The following is a 19,596-nucleotide window of genomic DNA, read 5'->3' as shown; positions in this document are numbered from 1 at the left end:
TCATGCTCTACATTTTTACTTACACTTTAGTCCTAAAATTATTTGATGCAAGGGCCAATGTAATAACAGAAGTAATGTTTGCTCAAGTTCTAGCAACGCATAGGAAACAATCCAAAATAAGCAATATGTTCTATATAAATGTAAATATCTTATTATACTGCTATATTTTCCTAGACCTGGTACACACTTTTGTAATTGCAAGATGTAAGATGCAAGATGTAAATTCAAAAAACAGTTTTTTATTTAATGTTTAAATGTTTAATTATAGGTATCACCTCATGCATACTTGTAAGTAGGTATGACTTGGCTTTTCCATATACCAAATTTTAAAGAAGATTTATTCTTATATGTATAGACTATGCTTTATTATATATTCATTTATATGCTCAGAATATGTATTTATTCTGGAAAGCCAGGAGTAATGAGATATATTGGGAATAAACACATTACACAAAAGGGGGCTTAAAGTCCCAGAACATCTTTCCGCCAATTATTTTGCATGAAAGCCCAAGGCCATTATACTTGTGTTCCTTAAACTGGGACACCAGAATCACTTGTTACAGGGACAAGTCATGTGAGATTTGTGCAGACTTTCCATACACGGGAGCAGTTGCTTCTGCTACATAGAACCTATTTTAGTGCAGATGCGTTGCATTTTACTTGTTGCAGTTAGGATTTTTTTCTCTGGAGATAGTGTCTTGTAAATATTTTTCTATAATTTCTACCACTTTTCTATAACTTCTGTGAATTTAGAGTGTGTTGCTGATAAGTTTGTTTGGGAGAGGTTTTAATAAATCACTTATGTTTAATCATTCATACAGATTGAAAAGACTGAATTTGGGGTCACGAGGAAGCATACATTACTTAGTCTGGCATAAAATGTATACATGACCCATGTATCTATAATTTTAGTAGTGATTCTTAGTGATAATGGTTAGATGCTGGTTGGAAACTGGCTTATGTAAAAAGACACAAAGTTTGCTACAGGCCAATTCATCTATAGCAACCAATTAGCTGATAACCTGTTTAAAAGCATCTCATTGGTTGCCATGGGTTACTGCACCCGGGAAAATTTTTGTATTTTTTATGACATAAAAAGGGTGTATTAAATACAAGAATGTGCACAACAGACAATATTTGTGCACTTAAAAAAGTAAAGAGAATAGTTTCCCTGAGTTTATACCTTCCATGCCTTTACTGTAAATACACCGCATAATAAATCTGCACCTTAATGTAGGACTCACTTTTTCAGAGGCACATGGTACTTAATAGGAGAAAGTAAAATGTGTACAATAGTGGGCGAAAAAGTACTTAAGTATAGGGAAAATGCTACACAAAATGCATAATATAGAACCCTTATGCTTTCTGATTGTGATGCCACACCAAAAAAAAAGTGATTTTTCTCCTCAAAATGTATAAATAGTTTAGGACTATATATAGTTTAGGACTCTTTTTTTAAATGAATGTAAAACTAACACTTCTTATCATTGATATGTATGTTTTTTTCTTTAGAACTCTGAGGGAGATTCACAAACATTAACAGAAGTCGATCTTTTCATATCAACACAGAGGATTAAAGTATTAAATGCCGATACCCAGGTATGTAAGATTGGGTGCTTTTCTGTATGCTTTGGTTATTGCTGCTTCTGAAAATGTATGCTTTAGGCTAAACTAGGGTTGCCACATTTTCCCCCCATAATATAAGCTTTTGGGTCAAGGGCTGGCCAGGATTCAGCTGGGGGCAGGGTTGTGATGTCAAAGGGTGTGGAAATGGTTAAGCTTGGTGGGGAAATCGGTGGAGCATATGCAAGCCTATGGTTATAAGGGTTAATCAGCAGTGCAGAGGATCAGGGACAGGAAGAAATGAATAGGGTATTACAAATTTACCAGCAAGTATATTACCAGTAAATGTGTAATACCGTCCCTAACTGATGATTTACCGACGAGGCCAGGCAAATACCAGCCAGGTGGCAACTCTAGGTTCAAAATATTTATATAGTTATATAAAAATAATCTAAGATCCTTATTTCTAAATTTACATTATTGCTGGAAAAATTTTAAAACTGGCTTGTTACAATAATATGGCCTTGTTGACACTGGGACTGGCATCACTTTTGACAGTAGATTTAGATCTTTAAAATACCTCTTTAAGACTAAAATGCACCCCCCTTATAGAAACAAAATACAACTGCTATTACCCAACATAATCTTACCAAACAGAACAGGGAAGCTTGGAGTCATTTATGGCTAGCAAATTAAGTTTTCATAAAAAGATAATTTGTGGTGGAAAACATGAAGTTGAGATATTCAAATATCCTTCATCTTGGATAAATCCCATACAGTGTTTCTTATTAAAACTGGTTTGTATAAAAAGTACCTTGCAAAAATACTCATACTTTTGTACAGCTCTCACAAATAAGATTTTCAGTCATTGCTAATCACATCCCTACAACATATTCCACCTCTGCTTTTCATAACCAAGAACTGGACATCTGGAAGATAAATCAATGATACAATAAAACAGGGAGATATAACAAGATGATCTGATTTTATAGTTTGCCCCAGTGCACAGTGAATGTAATAAACTTCTTACTGAAAAAATAGTTATGTTTGCTCCAAAAGATTACAACACCCTCAAGCACTTCTTAAAAGTATGCAATTAAAATTCGCAATACGCAATTTGAAATTCGCAATGCAATAACCATTGCGAAATGCAAATTTTTATTCTTATTTGCGCAAATAGTTTTTATCTTTGCGACTTTTATTACATTCCCCCATTAATGTTTCAAACTGTGGTAGTTCAGTTTTATTTATTTTTCATTAGATTACATTCTAACATAAAACAATCTCACAATAAAACACAAATTTAGAAAAGAAAAGAAAAAATTTAGAAAGAAAAACGTCTGACAGCAAAAAATATGTTTTTGTTACTACTATAAACTGTATATGCACAGTGTTCTCATAAAATAAGTGGCAGGTGCCTCTGCATATGGCATAGTCTTGTTGAGTTAATTAAATACGTTAGATAATTATAACTGCTGATACATTCATTAAAAATAACAAACTTTTCACTGGAGCAGGTGGTGTTTTTTGTATATTGCAGTCAACTCTCTAGATACTGATTGTCTAAATAGCTACCATTGTGAGCATATGCATTCATTTTTTCTAATGTTATAAAAAAAAGAATCCATGACTAAGTTACTAAGCTGGATAGCAACTTTGATTTCTATATAAATGTGGAGTGTTTTTAGTTGGTTCTGTACCACTACTGCTTACCACAGTTCCTTATCTGAAATCTATGACTGATTTTCGCTTTACCCTATAGACCTGTTTACATACAGCCAAGCTTACTTTACTTTATTCCATCTTGTTTAGTACTGATTATTCTGTTTAATTTTGCTAACACCCATTAATCTTATCTTGGCTAAAACAGGCCTTCCCAAGCTAGTAAACATTAGATTATGAGTCACACTGGACTCTCTCCTCCAGATGGTCCTTTGTCAAAGGAACAGTACCACCAAATGAGTGTTTTAAAGGAATGACAATATAATGTACTGTTGTGCTGCACTGGTAAAATTGGTGTGTTGGCCTCAGAAACTCTACTATAGTTTACTGTATATAAACAAGTTGTTGTTTAGTCTTGGGGGCAGCCATTCAAGCACAGGGTACAAATAGATAACAGATAAGGACTAAGGAATACCATTGTATACTACAGCGTTTATCTGCTACCTGCTGTGCCTTTTCTCCATTTTCAGCTTTGAATGGCTGCCCCAATGGCTACACATGAGCTTGCAAACAAAAGTTTTTTTTGTCAAAATTTTAGTAGTATTAATCACTGATGATCATGTCAGATACAGTGGTAGGTAGAGCAGGGTTGTATGACACCACTGTGGAGACTGATATGTTTAAAGGTTTACCCTCAGCCTCCAGATCCCCCACATTAGAAATGGATTAGACGGAAAAATATAGCCTAAATCCCTTTTCAATACTGACCATCCTTCACTTAATGCTAACAGAGCCTATGGGACCGATTTTCCAGCTATCAATATATGCTGCTCTTTTTAGCTTTTCCTAACTATCTTGAGTTCCTACAATGTACTATGAGAAAAGCTAGTCCAATAACTGACTTTACCTCATTCAAGTGGTCCCTGTTTTCCCCAACTTTCACTAGAAGGGTTGTCCCTCAAGGACAGAACAGTTTCACTGGACATTGTTGATCCCAGGCTCTCCAGTTAGCAGAGGAGGGCAAAAGAGAGACAGACACTATAGTAAAATGTGACAAAGAGTGGATACTATTCTCAATAATTTGAGTCTGGTGCCATCTCTTAAAAACTTGGCTTACTTAATAAATTCTAGTGCATAGGGAAAAAGGGAAAGATGAATGGAGGTACACAGCAAGAAAATAAAATGGGTCATAATCAACCTAAGGTCTATTTTAGCAAGGCAGTCCAGACATGGTTGCAGGGGAGTGTGGTGACGTGAATTAATTTTATGAGCATGGAATATCTCTGTACTTTCTATGAAATGCAATTTGTTGAGCTTTACATATACATTAGATATTGGTCTGACTTTATCCATTTTGGCACTTAAGACACCACACAGAATATAGAAATTTGTTTTCTAAAAATATTTCTTTTCAACAAAGTTTGTGCATTTTCAAGAGCTTAACGTCCTTGTTACAGAGACATCTTAATAGTCAAACACTGCATCAAAATGGCATGAAGCTAGAAGCTAACAAAAGCTAACAAATCAAGAGAAAATTACAGCACTGGAACCATAAGACGGATAAAACAGCAAACTATAAAAGCCATCTTTGTGCCAAAAGACCATAGGACATTTCATATCTGTTCATTCTCTTGATTGCAAAGTCACAAGATGTTTGACAGTCCTAAAAACAAGCATATAAAAGATACGTCTCACAGGAAAGTAATTTGAACTCAGGAGGAAAACAATGGAGCATTGCAATATATATACATATACCATGGATTAATTTTTTTCTGTAGATGAATGAATTGAAAGAAGATATGTCAATTCTAGACTGGGGAGGTGTTAGGGCCTTTCTAGAAATGGAAAAGGATTTTAGTTCTGCACTGCCCATTCCTCCACTGTGCTGATTAAATCTTCATCCTTGCAGAGATTGTTTCACAAATTTACAAAAAATAAAAATCTTTGTTGTAAATGTGCTGGAAGCTGTCACTTGTAGGGTCAGTGATCCCTTAAACTGTCAGATCCATAGCAGTTGCACCCAGATGCTGCTTCTAACAAAGGTCAATGTTGTCCCTCTCTGAAACTGTCCCTTTATTGCACATTCTCCTAATGTCCCTTTGTCACTTAGGAAGATAACATCCTTGTTGAAGAAATAGTACTGATTTGCTAAATGAGCCCACAAGTACACTCTAGACAGATTAAATATAATACAGTTTAATCATACTAGGATTGTACTACATTACACATTACCTCTTGTGAGACCTCTGCAAAGAATGACATATGGGCAGTTTGATTACAAATAACTGAATTGCTTGACTATAACAGCCTCTTTAGTCATATACCACATGAAGCATAGCTTTCAGGAGCATATAAAAATGTTTTATTACTATTAATTGAAAACCATTGGGAAAGCTACATTTTCTTTTGCTTAAGAGAAAACCAATGAAACAAAATCAAATTACTTTTATGGGATTCTGTGTTTAAAAATCGAAATATTTGTACGTCTTGTTTCATTTATAACAAGGCAAAAGATTATACTGCTTAAACATAGGCTCCATTAAAAAAGGAACTGTGTGGGTGTGGCAGCGCACATCCCGATGTTTCAATGCATTTGGAAGTACGCATATTGTGGTGTGCCATCAGTGCTGAGCTTTTGGAGCCAAATTTGAAAATTAAAGCCCTAGCTTTGCCCCTTTTCTTTGTCCAAGCTGGCTCTCTTTGTTACAGTTCCTGCCTTAGCTTAGTTCCTGGTTCCTGACTGATTGCTCACTGCCTGCCCTTACTCCTTGCTTGCCTTGACCACATCTTTATTGAACCCTTATCTGTACCATGTTCTGGATCAAACTCCACTGTGTCCAGGTTCTCTCTTTCAATCATCAGTGGAAAGTTCAGTACTCTTCTTTCTAACTAAAGAGTACAATCTTTCATGCAGTAACTGGGTTCCTGCTACACAGATTGAGAAACTCTCAATGTATTCTGAATTGTTTTGCCTATTTATGCCATGTGAAACAAAATGTATTTAGAAACAAAACATACAACATTTTTGGCTTGCTTTCTCTGTTTAGGAAACAATGATGGACCATGCACTACGGACAATCTCTTACATTGCAGACATTGGCAACATTGTTGTTTTAATGGCCCGGCGTCGCATGCCTAGATCAGCCTCCCAGGACTGTATAGAAACAACACCAGGAGCCCAGGAGGGAAAGAAACAGTATAAGATGATATGTCATGTATTTGAATCTGAGGATGTAAGTAAAGAACCTAATACTTTTGTGACGTTTTCACAATAGTAGCATCTTAAAGCAAGATCAGTTAATATCATGACAAAGACAGATTAATGTGCACAGAAGCAGCCATCTAACAAGCTGTACAATGAATTGGTGTATTGTTATGTACATGCTGGTAATGAAACCAGGCAGGAGTAATTCTATGACATTGGTAAAAGATAGTTTTGCCTGATGTCAAACTTTCTGACTTGGAATTAGATGTTCACTTTTATCATTCCCTTATCATTATCTTTATTGCACGTAAATTAATGTAATAAAAAAAGACAGTTTGCACAAATAAGAATAAAAAATTAGCATTTTGCAATGTTCTTCATTAGATTGTTATTGCATTGTAAATTTTAATTGCACACTTTTAAGAAGTGTTTGAAGGTGCATAATCTTTTGGAGCAAACATAACTTTTTCAGCAAGAAGTTTTATTACATACATGGCTTACTTACGCAAACAATAACATTTGCAATCTTTCCGCAAAAGGTGTATTAAATTAGCACAATGGAAATTTTGTTCACACAAAGTCATAAATATTCATATTGCAAATATTTACTTCATTATCGACTTTTATTATATGGGCCTTAGTGTCTTTTGGGCAAAAGAGGCACTTGGCTTGGATACTGTTAGGGAAAACTGGCAATTTGAGCTCTAGTTCCTCAGCCTTCTGAAACCATTCCGCACATTTGGTGGTTCTTAGGCAATAGCTAGCTGGTGTCTACATTGCATCATGCTCAATCTATATTGGCATATAGATTATTTTTTACAGTGCAATGTCCATTGCACTGTTTTAGTTGTTTTAAAATCTTCCATGGAGTTGGTAGAAATTGTTGTTATGCAGTAGTCAGAAAAGGCTTCTGCATATAGCCACTTCTAAAGCAGTGTTTGTTTAATTTATTTCACACTTGAATGGCTTGTATGGGAAGCTGCATGTTATTTGTCTCTCCCTGAAATCAAAGAGTGATAAATTCTAGGAAATATTTAATTTGTTCACTTATTTAAAGTACTTTTCTTTTGCAATATATTTTAAACATGTTTGGCTAAATGCAGACATACTGTATTCTTTAAATAAATATTCTTTGAATAAATTAAATACAAAAATCACTTAATATCCGGGCTGACAAGATGATCCATTTGGTATGTTGTTCTTTATAAAATTAATTATGTTATGTTTTGTGAACTCTGTGTAATGTATCAGCCTGAACATTTTCAATTATATTTTTCCTTCTTTGAGACTGGATATATTATTTACTTGACTGTAGTTAGAAAATGTGTTATGCAGAGATAATTTCCATACCCCCAGGGAAGCAAAGGAAATGTGTTTTTTAACCATAAAAAGCAGCATATTGTATCTGTAAGAAACACGGCTCCCGCAAAGCATTAGCAATTGGTGTCCTAGCCGTACCATTTGTGGCTGCAGAAGTTAATTGGATGCTCATGTAGTTTACTCTGTGCAACAAAGAAAATAACATATTGACTTTGGGATTGCTAGAATTAAATAACCATTCCTCTGCAGGAAAGCTTGATTTTTAAATATGCTGCAGTACAGAGGCAAACTTTGGAACTGAGAGCAAACAACTTACTCCCAGCAGATCATAAAGGTTAAATGAGCTATAATAGTAATAATTTTTTGTTTGGAAAGTGTTTAACCTATGGTATCAAGCAGAAAATGGATGGATTTTTTTCTTTGTGTCATTTCAGAAAACCTAGAACAAAAAAAATAGAGGGGCCAAACAACACAAGTAATACATATAGATGTACAAGCTTCATGCCATCCTCTAACTTTTCTGCTTGTACACAGTGTAACTGAGTCCATATTTTAGATTACGTAATAAAAAACACAGGTTTTTCCAACTTTTTAAAAGAATGTATGAACTGCACCTGCCTGGGATACACAGATACTTATAAAATCTAATGTTTTAGTTCACTGTTGAAAAAAGTGTGATTGCTTTTTTCCCCCGAATTTTCAGTTTCATGCATTCTGTCTTGCTGCCACCTGTGTTTGAGAGCAGAAGGGAAATAAATATTAGAATGAAAACGTTTGCTGCAAGGGAAGAGACTTTTAACTAATTATACACTGTTCCATATAATAAAAAAGTAGTAATGTTGCCTATATTAACAAGAACAAATGTTACATTGTTAATTTGTGTTATGAAAACACCAAAGTCCATCAAGTTCAACCCAAACACACACACACTTCTGTAAAAGGTAAAATATATTTGAAAATTAACATTTAGTATATTAAAAACTAATAATTAAAACATTAAAACTAAACATTATTTAAATTTTTATAGTGCAGCAATCAGGTCTTATGACTGCTGGGTCAGTAACTCTAACAACCACATAGCATTTTCAGTGCAGGTCAAAAATGGGCCCATTGCTGTGATGTTTTTTGCTTAATAAATACTTTTTTGCTGCATCGACTTGTGGAGTGTGGTCCAGATTGTGCCAGCCTTTTTCTATTTGGAAATTGTTTGCCTCCCTGAGCTGAAGGTCTGTGGCTTGAGCACCTGGACCCCTGTCTTTTTGGGTACGTTTACCCCAACTTACGTCATTTCAGACACTGAACACCTTTTTGTAAATAGTTTTTGTCAGACTTTTTCAAAAATTGTCTTTTGCCACTATTTTTAGTTAGTTGTATTTTTGTTAATCATATTTGCGATGTTGAATAAAAGGAACCAGTTAACCATTCCTTCAAACAGAGATCTACTGTGTCTCAAAACTTCACGTTAAGTCACTCAACTTCTAATTATCATATATTGTTTGTCTGATTTTAGGGAAGCCCGACCAATCCTTATTATCGTGCGGTTAGTGGGATTCGAACGATCGTACATCTTACGATTTTTCGGCCGACATCTGTCAGGAAATTGATCGGCCAGGTCAAAAAATCTTTGTCGGTCCCAGTGCAATCTATCTATGTTTGCAGGGCCAAGCAGGCAGCTTCCCTTTGTTTTCCTGGCAAATTGGTCTTTTTAGTTGATGGTAAATTCCTACGATTGTACGATCGTTCTGAGAAGATCGTGGTCTCACGATCAGGATCTGATCTTTTAAAAATCTCAACATCTATGGCCAGCTTTAGATTCCCAAACTCACAGGTAACAACCAGCTCTCTCAAAGCTGCTACAAATTGTTCTGTGGATTCGCCATTACGTTGTCCACGTTGGTGGAATTTATATCTTTCAGCAACCACAGTTACTCTTGGCATGAAAAAGTTCTTTATAGCAGTAAGTGAAGTTTCATAAGTCTCATCAGGTAATGGTAATGTATAGAATATATGCTGTTCCTGTGCTCCCAGGCAGTGAATAAGTAAAGCACGCTTTCTAGCAGCAGAAATTTCCCTTTGGTCAGCAGCAATAATGTAATTTTCAAACATACAGATCCAAGCAGTAAAAGGTATGCTAGGCTTACCAGGGTTTGGGAGAAAAGGTGCAGGCTACTGCAGAGGTAGAAGAGACATTTTGTTGCCAATTTGTTATGTTTTGGTAGCCGAGGATGAGTAGAGTATAACAGTGCTTTATTAGCAGGCTCATGCAGCCATTACACAACAGTAAGCAACTCTAACACCACAAGTTGTATAGAAAGTATGCACAGTATAAATCTTGAGCACAGGGACGTCTACAGGCCATTTTTAAAAACACCACAAGTTGAGTAACCAGAAGTCCCTTTACAACACATAAATTGTAACTGATTTCTGAGAGAAGTAAAGTTTGATTTTTTTAGTAGTTTTTGTTATATGGAGGGAAAGCCTAAGATGAAATATTGTTTCACACCCTAGTGATAGCCTTCATTAATATGGCCACCCCCAACAATTGCCAACTGCATTGGCCATCTAGAAGAGAAGGGGTCAAATAATTTTAATACAAGTTGCAAAAAGTTCTGTTAGACATTTAAATAGACATTTAAATAATTTTTTTATAGTGTATTATTTATACTACTTCCCTTTCTTCTGAAACCTACTTGTCCTCCATCCTGATAATGAAATCACTGTTTGCTAAGGGGAATGAATTTAGCAACCACACAGAAAGTGAGCTGGATTGTGCTAAATAATGTCAAAAGAAGAAGTGCAGAAAATAGAAAGAAATGCACAGATGTGGCTTTTAACAGCAATTACATTTAATAAATAATTTAAAACCACTGAAAATATAAGTTGTTTAGAATGATACTTTCTTTTGCAAAATTTAATTTTTTCCATTATTTAAATGTAATTCCCCTTTAACTGAAGACACCAAGTATGTAATGGTTACCATCATTGGTTTCATCATTCTGTGGTTCAGTAATGCCTTTTAATGTTCTACACTATATATACAACTACAAACTATACCTGCAGTGGCTTTTGATTTTAACAGCCTCCAATTATGAGAATTAAATCTCTAATGACTGTATAAAGGTTTTAAAATTTGATGGAATTGTTATTGTTATGAATTCCTCCTTGATTAATATTAATTTCAAAACTTTTTAACACACTGTATGTATTACAGCTATTTATTGTTTTAATTAGTGAGGTATATTAAGGTAGTCCGGCCATTTTTTTTATTATATGTATGATAGCATGAATTCTTGTTACCAATAAAATTGTAATCAATGTTTGGGTGAAGTTCCCCTTTGATCATTTGAAAGCAGAAAGTGAAGATCATTTATAGATTGTACTTGATTTAGATGAGTTGCATCAATCTGTGGTTCAGAAATGCCTTTTAATGTTCAGGAATGGTATAATCAGCCATTGAGTAATGTTTCTTACCTACTCCATGAGACATATGTATGTATGTTTGTAACAAATATACTTTACATAATAAATCTAAAAAATAAGTAGTGTTGTGGAATAAAAATGGGCTTCCTTGAACTGTTAATTGGCAAAATGGGGTTTATTATGATAGATGATAGAATGCCATCTAGTGTCAATTTGAAAATATACTTTCAAAGATTTATATTTTGCCACAGCAAATCTACATGGACATAGTGTGCCAAAAATTGTAGGCTATTTAAAATGTATCAAATATTGTTTTTTAATTTTAAATATTGAGTTATTTTAGCAGTTGATATATTTTTACAGGCACAGCTTATTGCTCAGTCCATTGGCCAGGCATTTAGTGTAGCCTATCAGGAATTTTTACGAGCAAATGGCATTAATCCAGAAGACCTCAGTCAAAAAGAATACAGTGACATCATCAATACCCAAGAAATGTACAATGATGACCTCATTCACTTTTCAAATTCTGCCAACTGTAAAGAGGTACAGTATTTTGCATAACTATTTGTGTGTGTTGTGTTTACAGTTTGTGCAATGTAGAAAAATTCACTTATTTCTTTAACAGCTGCAAGTGGAAAAGCTCAAAGGTGAAATCTTAGGCGTGGTAATAGTGGAGTCTGGCTGGGGATCTATTCTACCTACTGTCATTCTGGCAAATATGATGAATGGAGGCCCAGCAGCACGTTCTGGAAAGCTCAGTATTGGCGATCAAATTATGTCCATCAATGGGACGAGTTTAGTTGGTCTTCCTCTGGCAACTTGTCAAGGCATTATAAAGGTATCTTAATCCAATGAAAATCTTAAAAAAGAAAATATATATATATACACACACACACACACATACATAGATACAATTATACATTGTATATTTTTAATGTGAATTCCTATATTTCTGTTATCTATTAAGAATTTCAAGTGCATCACAGCCTTGGCATTCTTTTGATAAAGTTCATGTCTAACGCAGGGGGTTAAAACCATAGAATTAAGTATTGGTTCACAAAACAGGGATGGGGGCATGTTATTGTGCTTTGCACTTTCCTCCATCTCATTACTTTGCCTATAGAAATGGTTGACTTTGATTATCCAGTACTGGGATCTGTTCACTTGTAAAACTAAGGGAAAAGTAATTTTTGTTGTCTTCTGTACGTGCCTTCTCTTATAATTAGGGGACTTTCTGTGTTTCTCAAGCGTATGATAATTTCTAGTTTAATTTTTAAACATATTTACAGCTGTAGTTAGGACAGCAAAATGTGTAAAAGTCTAGAAAAATATAGCCATGTAGCAGGGCCGCCATCAGAAATCACGGGGCCCCGTACAACAAAATTTCCTGGGCCCCGCCCCACCACAGGTACAGGTATACAGAGGTGCTGTGGAGTGTCTCCTGTACATGAGGAGAGGGTCCATAGAACTTATGAATGGATACTTTGACCCTCTTGACAGTAATAAACGAAAGTGCTAAGCGCAGGCACAGCTGCCAGTGTTGTTTGAAGCCCAGTAGCGGGTCATTTTGGCGGCTTTCAATTCTTTGCGACTTAAGGGGGCCTGCAAATCCAGGAAGTGTAGCACTGTGGGCCCTTCTTCACGAATCAAAAAACGCCAGGCCCGGTACAACTGTACCCGCTGTGCCCCCCTGATGGCGGCCCTGCCATGTAGTAGAACCAAAAATGTTCTTGGTCTCATTTTTTTTGTTTTTGAGAACCTATAAATTAAATACTGAGCTCAGTGTAGTTCATTTCATTTATTGTTTAAGGAAGTATAGTCATAATTGGAATATAGTAATTTGGATTTTGCAAAACGAATAATGAACTATTGACTAATTAAGAGCTAATATGGCTGAACTGTAAATTATTATTTGCGTTTAATGCATTCATTTATTTATTGGATTTATTTATACAGGGCCTAAAGAATCAAACACAACTAAAACTGAACATAGTGAGTTGTCCACCTGTCACTACTGTCCTCATTAAACGACCTGACCTTAAATACCAGCTGGGATTCAGTGTACAGAATGGAATAGTAAGTACATTATATCGTACATCAAGTGCATTTTTTTGTCTCACACTGTATAGATACATATAATATAAATTCCTTACTCATGTTTTCTATCCAGTGGCCCTGACAAGAACACTAATAATAGGACAACTATTATTGTCCTCCATAATTACCGAAATGTATTTCTTGAAGAACGTGTTCCTAAAGTGTGTCTAACATTAGTTCCAGATTTATTTATTTATTTTATATTTCCCAATATGTATGCAATAAGAAGTTTAATGAAAGAGAAATCTATAAACAGTAGCTTGCTATTACGTTTAACCCTGTTTGGCTAAACCAATTCCATAATGCAGTATAGGGTTTATAATTAGTGATATTTGATTATCTATTATATAGGTTCTGGTTGAGGAAAGTAGAGTCTTGTTCCATCATGTTGCTCAAGTGCATGAAAGGGATTCTTGGGAAAATAATGTAGACATAGCAGACTTAGAAATTAAGATAATTCAAGACTGACCATAAGAGCAGATGTTGTCTTCTCAAGCTTGTTATAGCTTTGGCACATTCATTTTATCTAATAAATATAAATAATACATAGCAGGAAAGAGTAAAGAAAACAAAGGAGTGTATTTAAAAAGTACATAAATGTATAAGGCAGAGTGCATTCTTATACAAAAAACTTCACAAAAACACCAGAGTAAGCATTCACCAATGCGACCACTTAAGTGAAGGAGACGGGTCTTTAACTATTCCGTTGGTGGTGTTGAATCAGCTGTGCTTAAAACTGTGTTTATGTGCTTAGATCTGTATACAGTTTTACTGCCTTGAACAGTAAATAACTATTAAAGTAGACAAGTAGGGGTTACTTTCAATCCAAGGAAATAGGGGTTGCAGACACCTCCAAATGACATCAAAAATAGCAGGCCGGGGAAAAACAGGCTTGACGCGTTTCGTGACGACAAGGTCACTTCATCAGAAGCATGAATGCCCCCTGCTGGAACCTCACTGAAATAACATTCACAATTAAGAACATTGAAAACAGATGTTAAAAGTCACGTAACGAGTATACTTAGATAGTACATATATAACAAAAATATATATAACAAAAATCTGAAAAAAACCTCTATAATATAATATGAATATTAAGTGAGGGTATACTAGCAGCACCCATCATATACAGTTGAAAAACCAAAAAATCAAAAAATTACTAAATTATTTTTAAACATAAGATGATTGGAAAAATAAGATAATTGGAAAAATAATAATTGGAAAACACAGCGGGCAAACAGGCAGCTGAAAAATGATACACGCAGGGAAAGAGGTGTACAGAAATTAAATAAATAATAAATGAATAATAAACTAAATTAACGATCAATGAAGCATGTCAATTTCCATTCTCTATTCAGCCCGTGTGGGGTCACCGTATTTAACTTATGAATCCAGTAGGCTTCTTTCCTTAAGAGGGAATTATCGATATCACCCTTGCGTATATCTGCTACAACTCTATCAGTTACCAAATTGTATAGATTCATGCTTCTGATGAAGTGACCTTGTCGGCACAAACGCGTCAAGCGTGTTTTTCCCCTGCCTGCTATTTTTAATATGTTCAATAAAGATGGATTTGTTTTATACTACTTCGGTTCGCACGTGTTGATGTCATTTGGAGGTGTCCGCAACCCCTATTTCCTTGGATTCTTGTCTGCCGCGGCCAGAGCGGATCTAGCGGTTACACCTGCCAGGCAGTTTGCTGATGTGCGCTCACGTCTCCACTCTCGGATCGCTCTCCTTCAAATCCTCAAGTAGGGGTTACTTGTCAATTTTTGTTTGTACGTTATTGTATAAAGGTTCATTTCTTAAACTCATTCTATTTCTTGTTAATTGTAAAAAGCACCAAGTAGATTGCAGGTAAAATACTTTCTTGTTTTAGTCTGTATAGAAAAAAATGTGCAATTTAGTTTCAGATCAGTGTACTGGTATGATGAAGCACTTGTGTTAATAAATCAGCCCCTATCTCTCCTAAGAAATACACATTTTGGGCTAAGCCTTTTATTGATCTTGACAGGCAGGGCACTGGAATATTGTTTTGTTTGGATATGTGCCAGGATCAGTGTCAGCTGTATAAAGTGCTTGATAACAATTACTAGATAACATTACTGTTTAATCAAAAGTAAATCTTAATAGATGATACAGAGCATCAGCCTTTTCTATTATATGTAGATGCAAACACAAAGGAGGATTAGTTCTTATGACATATATAAGTACATCATGACATTTACACATTTAATTTGACCAAGTACAAAATTCATGATTGGATTAAATAAAGCCTTAAGTTTAATTAATATCAAACATTTATAAATTTAACAAGTTTTGCTTCTTTTAAAGCATGGACACCATCTAGTGGAGAGATTGTTAAATCACATAAGACTAATAAAAGCAGGAGATGAAATGTTACTGTATTCGTCAGTAGATATGAAGAAAAAAAATGTTTTGCACACTAACAAAATAAGTTTTTATTCTTGTGATTGAATTTTTATATCATAATTAGAGAAAGTATTCATTTCTATTCTGCATTGTTACATCGTAACAACATTGAAACAGCCATACATCGTTATTATATATAATTAATACTTTATTATATCATTAATAAAGTATAATTCTAGTTATAATAATATGACATGTTCTCATTGTTTTTACTTCTTGTTTTCCTATTTACCATTGAATCTAATTTACTCTTTGCAAAATAATGTATTTTTCACTTGAAGAGCATAACCATGCTACTACTTTAATGCTACTTATAGGTTAAGAATAACTGGTTAACTGAACCTGTTAATGTGAAAGAGCAGATACTAAGCTAATTGAGGTATGCTGATTAAAAAGCATAAACAGCTCTATAGTAAGAGAAGTGAGTATTAAGATGTGAGTGCCATGGTACACTTTAGGTAGGTTCATTCCTCCTTTAACTATGAGATGTAGGTTTACAATGATATCTAAATTGTATTTTCTCACCATCCTACACCCGCATTACCACAAAGAAGGGCTAGAATGAAAACTCAAATCGAATTCGATTTTCTCTGAAAAAAACTGTCAGGAAGGCTACAAAACTGTCAGGAAGGCTACAAATATCTCCAAATTGATCCCCGCACATCTCCCATTGACTTAAACAGAAATTTGGTAGGTTTTAGGTGGGGAATAGTCAAATTCTAATTTGATAAATCTCGAAAATCGAAATTCAAATTTTTTTAAAATACTTTAATACATACTTTATATAACTCCCTAGTCAAATTTGAGAGTTTTGACCATAAAAAAGATTTGAAATTTAGAACTTTCAATTCGACCCTTGATAAATCTGTCCCTAAGGGTTTCAAAAGGGACATGCCATGGAATAAAAACATCTGATGGCATAGTTGATTACATCTATATATGAGATACAGAGTTGTTATCACTACAAATATCAATCGCTAGCTTATCCATATGTAATCAGAAAAATAAAGGTTTACTCAGACAACCTCAGTACAACAGAGCCCCGTGTACCATTCCTGTTCTGTCAGAAACCAGTAGATGGTAGACTTCAGCAACATAATGCGAATAGTATGCTGGGCCGCGATGTGCATCACTGAGTTCTGAATCATTTTCTGGCTTTTGATGGTATTGTTAGTATTCATGGGCAGCACAGTTTAGTGCTCTGTAAGTAGAATGTCTTAGAACATTTCTGACAGCTGGAGCATGACTGTAGTGTTTGCTGCATTAGCTGAAGAGGCTAACGCATAGCTGATCATTGGGTTTCATGATACTCTTCCATTATGAAACTGTTATGATAACCCATGGAGAAGCCAGAAAGCAGAGAGATGCCTGTTGTTTAGCTATTATAAAGAAGCTTTTACAATATAAAAGAATTTCTTTGCATTTAGTTATCTTTTTCAATACAATCTACAGAGTTACTGTTATATAACAGGCAAAGAAATGTTAGTTTGACAAAGGCAGATTAGTTCTAAAACATAAAGAAACTTAGGAAATGTTTCCATTGTTTGGTAAAGTGAAGGCTATGATAAGGTTTTCTTTCATTGCCAAGCACTTAGAAGATATTTAAAAAGAAGTTAGCTTGAGCCTCTGTACTTGCATTTCTTATATCTAAACAAAGAGCAAAGCTCTTGAAAATATGAGTGTTATGGCTGAAGTATTAGTCATAATACAATAATACAAACTCAATAAGCTATTGTACCTCTTATGTATTCTGCCATTAGAATTACACCTGTATTTATACATTAGTTACTCTGTTTGTCTCACTGGTAAGACCAGGGGCCAAGCTAGTGTTGATTCGTCAGTGCGAGCATTTCTTAGCGTTCAATTTTGCCTAGAAAAACTTCATTAGTACTCTTACGATTAGGTCAATCTGCATAGGGCGGGTGTATATAGGTCGTATAGACGGATTTATTGGAGATGTTGGTGCAAATGCTTGGGGGTACATTTACTAAGAGTCGAAGTGAATTCTAAGTGAATTTTCGAATTGAAAAACTTCGAATCTCAAAGTAATTTTTGGGTACTTCGACCATCGAATAGGCCAAAATTCGATTTGAATTGAAAAAACTTTGAAAATTCGACCATTCGAAAATCGAAGTACTGTCTCTTTAAAAAACTTCGACTTCGACACTTCACCACCTTAAACCTGCCGAATTACTTTTAGAAGTCAAAACCTCAGAATTTTGAAGTTTTACCACTTAGAAATTCTACCCTTAGTAAATGTGCCCCTTGAAGTTGTTACTTATTATTACACATGTCCAAGGAAGCAAAATAAAGAGATTCTCTAATACCCTAGACATTAGCCCACCCTAAAACAAATGTGGCATGCCCCTTAAATTGGTTGCAAAAATTGTTAAGACAAAAATCTTTTATAGTTAGAACTTTCGAAGGCAATCCCGCTTTAAAAAATGAAAAAACGCCAGCGTTTTTTTTTTACAACTTTTATGAGTTTCCGGCATACAGGATTGCTAGCTATGGCCACTTCGCCCTTTAGTAAATCTGCCCATTAGAGTTTCCATGTCCCCATAACATTTTGTCTATAACATTACATTTTATATACAAACATATCTTCAGTATACAGAATCAGTGTTTCTTGGGGCAAATATGTAATTGTGGCCATATACACTGGAAAAAAAATAAGCAAAATCAATTTTGTGTACAAGAAAATAACATTATATTACAAAGTGTATTTTTATTTAACAAATTATGAAGCCTTACGCGTTTTTGCCTTGTGGGAGCTTTATCATAGGCTGGGCATTTCCCCAACAAGTCATCAATGAATAGATTAAATAAAAATCGACCCAATACAGAATCCTGTGGCAAGAATCCTACCAAGACCAACAGATATGGGTTTAGAAATCATTCTTTTATGCAAAACTTTTGGCAAAATCCAAGTATATCACATTTACTGCAACCCTACTGTCCAAGTTCTTTCTTACTTTATCATAAAAAGCAATCACATTTGTTTTACACAGTCTGCCATTCATAAAGCCACACTAACTGCTATGTCTACTACAATTATATTGAAAACAACATTTCAAATAAATTTCCAACTGTCGATATTTAATGTATGGGCCTACCATGGCTGAAATTGTGACCCATTTTTAAAAATATTGGAATCACATCAGCATTTCCAATCCATAGATACCATTCTAAATAAAAGTGAGTGGAGAAATCATAAAAAGTGACTTGTCTAAACAACACTAAACTCTCTATTTAGTTGAGTGTGTATTCCATCAGGCCCTGGGGCCATTCTCACATTAGTTTCACACAAACATATATTGTGTGAGCCACTTGCTTGACTTGCTTAATTAAGTGAATGCTGTAGCCTTACTATTAACCTTTATAACAACCAGAATGACAGGTATTTAAAGATTTCAAAGGGGCTCTTTTTCTCTCTTTTTGTAGGGAGTTTACATGACATTTCAGCACATTTTTTTCAAGTGTCTCTTAGAACCAAATTATTTCCAAGTAATGGAGCTAAAGTTTTGGATTTGTTTTTGCTTGTAATGCAATCAGTTCCCCGTTTCTAATATTGTCTGCGTAATTGCTGCTTTACAGTACTTGTTTTAGTATTTATATGTTTTAAAATAAGCATCTGACTCCTCTGTTTGTAATTCCTTAATGCTTATTTCTTCTTTTATATTAACGATTTTAATATTTTTACATTCCTTAAGGGAATAAATTGAGAACAATAATGATCTGATATAATTTTAAACAACAGCATAGGTAAAATCTGACTGCCTTGGAGGGTTGAACTGCCATTAAGCTTCCTTAGTTTCTTAATATGATGGCTGTGTATCAATATATAATTCTGATTTCTGAATGCATTTTTCACTTTCTGGATTAAAACACTACTG

General features: G+C 34.7%; 1 protein-coding gene across 7 annotated transcripts in view; it reads left to right on the top strand.

Annotated features, from left to right (window-relative positions):
* apba2.S (amyloid beta (A4) precursor protein-binding, family A, member 2 S homeolog) overlaps positions 1-19,596 on the top strand; it is a 146,102-nt gene that overhangs the window by 119,395 nt on the left and 7,111 nt on the right. For all 7 annotated transcript variants that reach the window (XM_018254382.2, XM_018254381.2, XM_041587701.1 and 4 more), the window contains 5 exons: positions 1,513-1,599; positions 6,273-6,458; positions 11,534-11,713; positions 11,796-12,008; positions 13,127-13,246. In XM_018254382.2, the coding sequence (XP_018109871.1) occupies positions 1,513-1,599; positions 6,273-6,458; positions 11,534-11,713; positions 11,796-12,008; positions 13,127-13,246 (786 nt within the window). The remainder of the gene's footprint in view (positions 1-1,512; positions 1,600-6,272; positions 6,459-11,533; positions 11,714-11,795; positions 12,009-13,126; positions 13,247-19,596) is intronic.

This window comes from Xenopus laevis, chromosome 3S, assembly GCF_017654675.1.
Source record: "Xenopus laevis strain J_2021 chromosome 3S, Xenopus_laevis_v10.1, whole genome shotgun sequence".
In the NCBI taxonomy this organism is placed as follows: domain Eukaryota; kingdom Metazoa; phylum Chordata; class Amphibia; order Anura; family Pipidae; genus Xenopus; species Xenopus laevis.
The sequence above is the reverse complement of the archived record's forward strand: the minus strand, read 5'-3'. Positions and strand labels throughout refer to the sequence as shown.